Here is a 10,434-nt window from a genome sequence, read left to right as displayed (position 1 = left end):
GTCTGTTTTGCCCGTGACAGTAATTGGTGAGTGATCTCTCCCTGTCCTAATCTTGACCCTCGAGCCTTTTGTTATATTTCCTCTCCCCCGTCCAGCTGAGGAGGGGGAGCGATAGAGCGGCTTTGGTGGGCACCCGGTGTCCAGCCAGGGTCAACCCACCACAGATGGTTATTCACATGAAGACTGAGGTAGTGAGCAGAAACACTTGGGAAAATTTAGGTCCCAATTTTTATCTGTTTTTTTCACCTGGCAGGTGGACAAACAACCTTTGGTGGGCAGTTTTTCTTAAGTGTGATTCATTGCAGATGTGAGACATTTTAATCTCGACTTAGTATCTCTCATCCAGCAGCACCCTCCACTATTTCATCTTTAGTGAGATGGTTTGAACTCTTCTTTCTTTCTCTTTTGTCAATAGACTTACCTTGAATTGTCTTCTATTTCTGTTTGGTCACTAATTTTTCAGAGGTCATTGATTTCTAAGGGAGACCAAAGGTTTCATTTAGTAATTTTACCTGAAAATTGCTAGGGAGGGTTTAAGAAATGAATGTTTTCAGTTCCTGATGACATATTGTATTTTCCCTCTCCTATAATTTCAGAAAAATTTTTTAGAGTATATATCTGACAGTAATGCCGTTTTCAAAAGCAGAACCTGCGGTGATTTCCTCTCTTGCATGACCTGATTTAGTGGTGTTCGCATGGCTACTGGAGGGATATCTAAATTTAGCTGGAGAAAGAAGCAGTATGTGGTCACCTCCCACCCAGGGGAGCTTTTGTGCAGAGTATGAGAGACCCAGGTTCAGTTTCAAGTGATCTCCGTTGGCATCCCGATAGTGTGCTTTAATCCACACAGTTTCAGGTACGCTGATGAGGGTGTGCTCTCAGTACCACCCGCCGGAGCTATTTCCCTTTTCAAGGATTATTTAAGTATCTGTTGCATAGGAGGGATGGTTGGGGCATTTTGCTAGGAGAGAAGAGACCTGAGTTTGTGTTCTAATAAATAAAAATTATTAATTATATATGACTGTATTTAAACACTCACTGGAGCAAGTGCTGAAAGTCATCTTCTCTCACAAAAAATTAGGTTGACTGGCAATTTATGGGCTTTTTGTAGTGAAATGAAACCTGAACCACTAAAAACCTCATGACATGGCCCCTACCTTGGGCACGGTTTCTCCTTTGAGACCACAAGTGACGCACCTAACGCCCCAGAGAAATGGGAGGGTCTGAGTCCTACCCTTGTGCTTGGTACTGTACCAGTGCTGATGCTCTACTTGGCTTTCTGGGGTTTGCACATCCCATTCTTAGGGTTGACTACATAGCAAACCTCAGGGAAATTAACTTGAATTAACTTCTTAAAAAATGAACTATCTAAAATGCTATTAGTTAAGTTTTTGCTGACCTACTTAGAATTAGAGTAACTGGCAAATTGTTTTACGTAAATTACTTCAGAGGTAAGTGACACCAGAGGTAAATTTAAATTGAACTGATATAGGGCTACTTTAACTTGAAAGCAGTGTCAAACCAAGAATTAACTAAAGTTTAAGTAATTTTGAAGTCACACCTTCAGCTAATTAATTGTCCTGTAGATAAGCTGTCAGGTGCCCGTACTCTCCTTTTGCATTATGTACTGGCAGAGGTGCTTCAACTGCGCGTAACAAGTTGAATGATGCAGTATCTAAATCCTTTTGCAGAATACCTCCCCCTTAGCGCTGCCACTTCAGAATATGAAAAGGAAGACCTTATTTAGGGGTTGCCAGCCTTCCCCCTGCCCTCTCCAGAAAAACCCCAGCCCCCTCCCCACCCAGCTTTGTAAAGCTAGCGCTAAAATACTCCCAACTGGGCTATAAAGAGGCATTTATAGTTCCTGACAGTGGGTTGAGATAATAGTGAGTTAACAACTTAACTGCTGCTGTTTGGCTGAAAACAATTTTCTGCGATATTTGATTCAGAGGACAGCAGCACGTCTGGAAAAACAAGCAGGAAAGAAAAGTGACAGCGATGGGGCGAGGGCGGGGGGAGCTGATGCACAGCCTGCGCGGTTTTGGAGTACAGTGATGTGCACGTTTCCAAAAAAGTTTCCAATTAGCTGTCCCTAAATCTGAACTGGCAGTGCTTCAGGCTGCCAGAAAAAAAATCCGTAAGACAAGGTCTTAAAGAGATGGATCTTCTTTAGAGGCACATCTTCTTTAGATTTCACTTTCAATTACCTGGATGGCTCATGAACGCATGCAAAAAGAATTGCCCATTCATATTAATGACCCGTATATATGTTTACTCCCCCCCGCCACTGTTTCAGGAAACAGGTAATAGCTTTGGTTAACTGCAAAGCCCAATTTAGTCAAATATCAGTGCTGACATGCAGCAGGCTAGTGGCTACCAGGTTTTCTCTTCCTCAAGGATGAGATCTTTATAATTGTCTTTACAAAAGTATATTTAGTCCAGAATTATGGAGCACTTTTTTCTGCTACACTTAGTCTGAAGAACCCTCAAGCAATTCTGAATTCTAATGGTGCAATCAAAGCTTTAGAAAAAAGAAACAAAACATCAAACCATACTCTTTCATCTCAACCCTCCCCTTCCACCACCTGTCGTAATTTTTTCACGCACCATTTTTTCACCAGCATTTCCACATTTTGTTGCTGGCTTTTAGAGGTTTAGTTAGGTTCTCAGCAACACTGTTTATACACTGACATTTTTCAAAGAGCTGCATGCTCTACATAGCTAATGGAAAAGGTGGCACAACCACAGAAAAGAACTTAATATTATTCATGGAATACTGAAAGAGAAAATGGAACAGTGGATCACATTAATTCCGGCAAATACTATTATTTTAGACTCATTTAAATGCAAGTCAAACTTGCTGAGTGTATCATCCTAGAGAGCAACTAACATTTGTCTTCTTGCTAGAATCAGAGCAAACAAAAGCTGGTTAGGAAGGTGGTCAGAGGTTGGTGCTCACAGTTTGCAGGAACAGGCCATTAGCACAGCTGCCTCTGATAAAACCTACGGGTACGGCAGAGGAGGGGCAATTCTACCTTTATGTTTTATTTAATTGAAGCAATGATTAATTGCATGCATTCCCATCTGTACAGAGGGTCTTACGGTCGCTGCCTCTTTATCTGGATCTGCCATAAACCAGTCAATGCCGTTCCAAAGCTCGTGTTTCCAGTACCAAATATCCACAGAAACTTACAGCAGTCTTCCCATTTTTCTACCTACGTCTTTTTGTGATAATTGAAGATGTAATTACAATACCGATAACAATAAATTAGCATGCTATTGTGTTCCTCTGATACCCATTCCAATTTCCAGTTAAACAAACCAGAAAATTAATCTATTTTGCCCCACTCTACATATTTTCACACATGAAAATGATGATTACACATACTTCTTACGGTTTTTTAACGTTACCCCACTGAGGTGAGAAGAGGCAGGAATATTTTTATAGCACTGGACAGCTGGATTGTATCCCAGCTTTGCTATGACTTAGTGGGTGTATCCTTTGACCTTTCTGTAACTATATTTTCTTGCTCATGAAATTGAAAACAATCAATTTCTTTTACACGGAGGCAGCAAAGTTACTGATATCTCTCTCCCCCCCCCCTTCTTTTCTTTCTTTCTTTTCTTTCTTTCTTTCTTTTCTTTCTTTTCTTTCTTTCTTTTCTTTCTTTCCCTTAACAATTGTATTTAATATTTTAAATAATACCCACCAATACTGCTACACTGAGATTCTGGAAATCAGCCAAGGTAATGAAATGCAGTGTATACATTCTTTAAGGAATAAAAATAATTTTCATGTGTTAGCCTGTGCAATGCTGTCCAAGCTCTCATCCACTGCTTACGTTCAACAAGAATGGCTGCTAATTTGGTTGTCATAACAACTACAGCTCTACTGTCGTATTGTCTTCCTCAAGCCCAATTTGTTTATAAACCTCTAAATTGTTTCATGTTCCGATGTTAACCTCAAACAGAAATAAAAATCTCAGGCCAGTGAAAAACCCCAAAAGGAAAAGAGTAGCTGACAACTTACATTAGAAAAGATTTTGAATATTTACTCTACTATTTAATTAATAGTAAAAAGATTTTTATGTAATTTTCAGAAGTAACTCACACTCTAATTATTGTATAGGGCAACATATCACTTTGAATGGTTGTCCATAACTTAATTTAAAGCAAGAAAAACCTTAGCCCAGGTTTCCCTTGTACTAATATGCAATCTATTATGTAAGGGTTGCCCACAATGTTTCAGAAATGTGGTTCGCCAAATCCAGTATCCTATCGCCAAAGTGGGTTAATACCAGATGCTTCAAGGCAGAACTAACAAAACCTGGAATTTCTGTTCTTTAGGGAAAAAAAAATCTAATGCCCATTGTTGTCTGAAAACTGGATCTGAAAAGGATACATTGTAAAATTAATTGCTGAACAGAAATTCCAGAAATAATTGAATTGAAAAAACAATATATACAATATTTTTCGTCAAATCAAGATATTTACCCCATTTAATGTAACTGAACGCAAGACCTTCATTCCCCCCTCCCATTCAATACTAAATTTCATTCCTGTAGGGTAGGATATTGCTTTGTGAAGGAGCAGTTCAAAGTCGATGCTCCATTTCCCCCCCCTTTCAAACGAACAAACTAACAAACGAAACCTCCTTAGCTCCCTAACCCACTGCAGAAGTCACAGCTTGGAGGTGTGAACAGTGAATTCTTGCCATTGGGACTAGTAATACTTTTCAGATGTGAATGATTTTGAGAGGATAGCTTTTTCCTCTTATTCTTTTCTAAACTAAAGAGTTCTAACAGTTTACTCCCCCTTCATGTTGAAACCTTTCCATATCTGAAACCATTACGTTTTTTTTCGTGTCCTTCAGTATTCTATCGGTGCAGAATCAGAAAATCCCACATGGCATTCAAGGAATGGCATACCCTTGTACGTAAACAATGGCACTGTGATATCCACAATTACGGTTTCCATCCCTTTCTGTAGAAGAGGTTAACATCCTCCTCGCCTTTTTTGATTGCCACTGTACACTGAGCAGATGTTTTCGTTCAGCAGCCCGCAATGGCATCTTCTGCTAGAGTGATCATGATTCATTCAGGATACATCACCTCCATGAGAGTTAAAATTGCCCCACTATCACCTTGCAGTTGTCAACACTGAATTTTACCTATCAGATTGTTTAAGAATTAGCTATCTCTGCACATCTCTGAGGTATAGAATATAAACACATAAAGCAAATACATTTGGAGTGTTGCCTTGCCATCCTATTTGTGTCAAACATTCGCCATTTGTTTTTCCTAAAAACTTCTAACCTCTGATACACTCCCTCTTCCTCTCTCCATCGAAATACTTCGATAGCCTCAGAGCACTTTGTAAAAATTTTGTGAATGTTTAGCTGTGTTTATGAAGTGAGACAAAGTAATGTTCCAGAGTAAGACAGAAAGATCCCCAAACTGGAAACATTCCAAATGTTAAATCATAAGGACATCTAAATCATGCCTGCTTAGATTTAAGAGAGAAACTGCTTGAAGACTACTGATATCTAACAATTAAAATGCTGAAGTGTGAACCTCTCTGGAAACAAAGTGAAACTATTTTGAGTTTGAGCCAAAATAGAATTTGTGAAGGGGAAAATTATAGAAAGAAAACTGGAAAAAAAATCAGGGACCATAAAAGATTTTCCTTAAAATCGGCATCTAGCAAGCAAAAAAAATCGGCATCTAGCAAGCAAAAAAAATATTATCATTCACACAGTTGTGTTCTTTCCCAGATGTCCTTTAACCACTGTCTGGTTTCCTTTGTACAATTTTAATGAGGGAGAAGCACCACTTACATATTGCTTTTTGCCTATAACATCCAGCCCGTGTTTTATTTTTCTATCTTGTTTTTTTCCAATTGATTTATCTTCTACCAAGTCAAGGTGCCCTAAAGGGAACCCAGAAGGCTATTTTAAAAATACGTATTTCATTGGGTACTCAGACTATTATATAGCTGAGTGTGACGGAACATATTCTCACGTTTTGAACAACTTAATTCTACAGCTCCTGGTTTTTAATGAATCTGATCTGATCCCAGTTAGAACCATTAAATATCAGTTCGTTCTTACATACCTATAGCGACACCTCCACCTCTGGAATGGCTCAGGGCTGGGTATTTCCGTGCTAATATCTGTGGTGGGAGTGTGTTTAGACAAGTCATTCTGAGATGAGATCCTGGTTCCTTGGAGGTCAACAAACACTTGGTATTTAATAGGGTCACAAAATCAGCTAACCTATCCCCTAACTTGTGCCGGGGATGACAGGGTAGGGCTTGTCAGGCTGCAGAGCTGGGCTAGTCCCATTTATGCGAATTAAATAGAAGACACAGCGGCGCAGCACCTCTTGGAGTCATACGTTAGTATTTCAAATTGGACTTTTTTTTTAAAGTTAGTTTATCTGCAGCATTACTCCCCGAGACCATCATTTTGGTCTGCCCTAGCATTTTGCTGCCACAAATAGGTTTTCCACCCTGTGGAGCTAGGAATGGAAAAGAATCGAGATGCCATGAACAGTGGTTAGTAGTAAATGTATTTAAGAAATCTACCCGAGTTTCTCTGGCTTATCTATTTAGCAGTCAATAACCAAATAGAAGAGTGGGAGGACTCAAATAGGAAACCATAGAATAGGTAAAACAAAAAAGATTAAGACCAAGATAATTTTGGGAGTAGCATTTTAAAAAAAAAAAAAAAAAGTTTGAAGAGGGAAGGTGCTCTAGGCTCTGACATATGCTCCTAAAATCAAGCATGGATATAAACAGTGATCTTCTTTCAACAGCAGAGAAACAAATACAATCTGGAATTGCGCCTCTGAAATTAAACACTGTCAAACATATATTAATGAGAGGAGCCACCTATCTCTCCACGACAACCAGTATGCTCCACCCAAGCAAGCAAGCAAAGAATTTTAGACTTTGCTTTATTGAACAGAGATTATAGAAAATCTGGTAGTAAAAAAATGCCTTTGGGTAAAATGCAGACTGTCCCAGTTTGCATTAACAGAAAGATCAAAACAGATCTGTTAATGTGTTTCTATTACAGAAGTGAAAGTTCTGAAAAACCTAAGGGAACAAATTACTTAAGTCAGACAGAGAACTTACTGACTTGGTAATTGATGGGGCTTGAAAATTACTGCAAACTGCCCAAGCAAGCCATGTAGAGAAATAGTCCAAATCTAAAGAGACCAATTACAGCTTTGGCAGCACGTAAGGGTAACACAGTTCGCAATGAATGGAGAATAGGGCTACTCATTTTGAAACTTACAGTGTGCAGGTGTTATACTAAAAATACAAGCTAACAACTGGAGAGCTGCACAGATCAAAATCAGCAAGTGTACTTAACCTACACTCAAGAAATCTTGAAAGAATTAACTGTGCAGATTAGATTAAAAAGGCTACAAAATTGTACTAAACTTTCTTTTTAAAGGAAAGATTAATAAATAATGGGATACCATGAACAGAGGTTTATCAAATAATAGTTTATGACTAACGTGATACATTTAGTCAGCTAACTTATCCAAAACAGGACTGATACAGTTTAATTTTTGTATGACTCTTACTGGCACACACAGCATGGGAGCATACACCAGGTAACACCTGGAAGACAGGAGGCTGGAGGTTCAGATCCCCCCCGAGCATGCCTTACAGTTGCAGTAATAGAAATAATTAAGTAAAACAGCAGGAGATGAAAGGTTATGGGTATTGTGATTCACATCAGCAGTTTTTATAAGTTGGTGGCAGGGCTGGAAACAGGGTCGTACTTGAAAACTTCTTGTAACTAGTAGCCCTCAGGACCCCTCTCCTCCTAAATGACTATAACCCATCAACGTAATGACACCATGAAAAAAATTAGTTTTAGAATACACCATGAGAGGAGAACGCCTCTATAAATTAATCTAAAAATAACTGGTTTAAGTTTAACCACCCATGCTCAAAGACATATTTAAAAAGAAGTACAGAGAAGGGGATGATATTCAGAAAGTCTGAAGAGTATTTGAGAAGACCACATAGCTTAGTAAAGCTATTTTAACATCTATCCAGCTAAAAATGTTAAGCCCAACTTCAGTTTTGAAATGTGATTTTTCCAACCTTCTTTTTATATGTAAAGGCAATTAGTGTTTAATTTAATGTCAATACACTGCAATTTGAAGAGGTTCTCAGTGTACACGAGTTGTCAAAAGCACTTCAGGAGTTTCACAAAATACACAGCCCAAAACCTTCAGATTTAAGATTTTATTTAGACACATCCAGCATGGTACACAATTGCACCTATCCTTTTCCCACTGAAAGGTGATGTGTAGAAGACTTCAACTCTGCAAAAAAAAAAATTAACAAATTTAAGAACTCTGTTACCTTTGAATCTAGAACAGCTGATATGCTTTAACTAGAATTTTGATGGGCTTTTCTTCATCCACCAGGTGCTTTTGTAGCAGAGCCCTTGACTTATGTGAAATCATACAGTTCTAAATGCTCAAGTTCAATACAAGCCTCCCGATTTTTTTTTTCTCCTTAGTCTAGGGAGCCAAAACTATCAGACTGGCGAAGGAATTACACAGATGACTTCACAATTTGTTCCAGTTATGAGATTCCAGTGAGGACTGTTATTTCCTTCCAAGAACTATTTGGGTTATTCCAGCTCCTCAAAAAGATTGTTTCTCAGATTACAGAATTGACAATACCAAGTATTTCCAAAGTGGAATCAGATTAAGATAAATTGAAGTGGCTTTTCAACTGGAAATGGTGTGCTTGCACAGTCTGAACTACGTCTGAGGCTTCCTTTGTCTGTTAGCATCATCAGCAAGCATCAATTAGAATCGTTTCTGCTGTTAATGACCTTATCTTAAGTGTACTTTATCCTGTAAATGGTTAGGAATGTTGTATGTAGATGGTGTGATTGTTACGACATGGTTGAACCGAAGTTCAAGAAATCTTGTCTTCCCCTGAGTTTTAACTGGCACATCAGAAAGCGTTTACAGTATCACAGTTTCTCATACTGTTTTGTTCACATCACACATGCCAGTTATCTCTACAGATTACACGAAGTATAGCGTTATGTTTCCTCAAAGAAGAAGGTAGACACGGCCTTGGTTACAGTTATTATCCAAATCAAATCAGTAGCACCCTTCTGCCAGTCAGCCCAGCTGTAGACTGTCGAGAAGCTGCAGTCAGAGAGGTGTGGCCTTTGGGGAGTCAAAGTTCACAAGTCAATGAGAGTGCAGCAGCCCTGCGAAGCATACTTAAACCTATTCATTATTTGAGTTTAGGTGCAACTGCAGACCACAACTCTAAGCACCTGGACTGCTAAAAGCTGCAAATTGTAATAATGGTTTTAGATAAGGTTAGACTCTTTAAAGCTCAGTTTTGACCACAAATTCCACTATGTTATGAAATCTAACAAAATCATTTACCCATTTAGCACAATTACAGTCTGTCCTCTTCATTTCTTAAGAAGCTGGTGTCTGACTATAACGAAAGGGGCGATAAATCCACTTCCAAAAAACCCACACATCACTGCGAGTAATCTCCATTTGTTGTCCACAGAAAATGGGAGGTTCTAGAACAGAAAAATGCATTAGTTTTGCAATCAATACAGTAACTACTTCCTCATCGACTTGAAAATAGTGAGAAGCTCAGAGCACTAACAGGTGGAGTCAAACTGACAAAATAAATATTCAGTCTCAAACAATTTCCCTTTCTCTCAAGGAAAGAAGCACAGTAATTAGAATAATAGCTTGGATGTGACCTCTGGAGGTCATTTTGTCCACTCTTCCCCTCTCCCCCCAATTCAGCACAGGGCCAGTCTGCTCAAGGCCTCATCCAGTCAAGTATAAACGTCCCTGAAGATACAGACCCCACAGCCTCTCTAGGCAACCTGCTCTGACACTTAATTACCGACATTGCGAAGGTTTTCCTCATGTTCATTAGGTATGTAAAATCAGTTTTTAGATGTAGGCCTTAGGACAACGTGTTAAGCACAAGGTACATCAGAAAGCGTTTACAGTATCACTGTTGCCCCTCATACTGCAATGCTCATCATCTGTACCACCGAAGCAGAAGGCTGCAGGGAAGGACCCTGAAGCCATTCGCACCACAGTTTGCTTTGCTGTGGCCTTTACAGTCGTACCACGAGACCCCAAAGCCCACCGGGAGAACCGACAACAGGGCAGTCGTTACTCTGCTCCTCACAGCGGCATCCAGTTCGGTGGGGCCTCAGAACCCGATTAGGTGCTAAACCCTTCACGGGGGCTCATCGAGCGACGAGCTCACCTTGAGCATGCCCGAAGCAGGAGGGGCCCGCGCCTCATCCCGGCGCCTACGGCGAGCCAGGGTAGGCCCGCACTGCGGCTCCAACCGTAGGGTTACCCCTCTCCAGCCATCCCCCGATCTCCCGCCAGTCCC

The 10,434-nt window shown here is 39.8% G+C and overlaps 1 protein-coding gene across 1 annotated transcript; it reads right to left on the bottom strand.

Moving 5' to 3' along the window:
• Positions 1-8,253: 8,253 nt before the first annotated feature.
• LOC103906385 (cytochrome c oxidase subunit 7C, mitochondrial) lies at positions 8,254-9,933 on the bottom strand. Its single transcript, XM_009288283.1, has 3 exons — positions 9,928-9,933; positions 9,444-9,589; positions 8,254-8,348 (listed from the first exon to the last, which is right to left on the bottom strand). Exons 1-2 carry the CDS (start codon positions 9,931-9,933, stop codon positions 9,473-9,475), a joined length of 123 nt encoding a protein of 40 aa, XP_009286558.1. The 3' UTR covers positions 8,254-8,348; positions 9,444-9,472.
• Between the last annotated feature and the right edge of the window lie 501 nt (positions 9,934-10,434).

Source organism: Aptenodytes forsteri, unplaced genomic scaffold, assembly GCF_000699145.1.
Source record: "Aptenodytes forsteri isolate BGI_AS27 unplaced genomic scaffold, ASM69914v1 Scaffold41, whole genome shotgun sequence".
Classification (NCBI taxonomy): Eukaryota; Metazoa; Chordata; class Aves; order Sphenisciformes; family Spheniscidae; genus Aptenodytes; species Aptenodytes forsteri.
The sequence above is the reverse complement of the archived record's forward strand: the minus strand, read 5'-3'. Positions and strand labels throughout refer to the sequence as shown.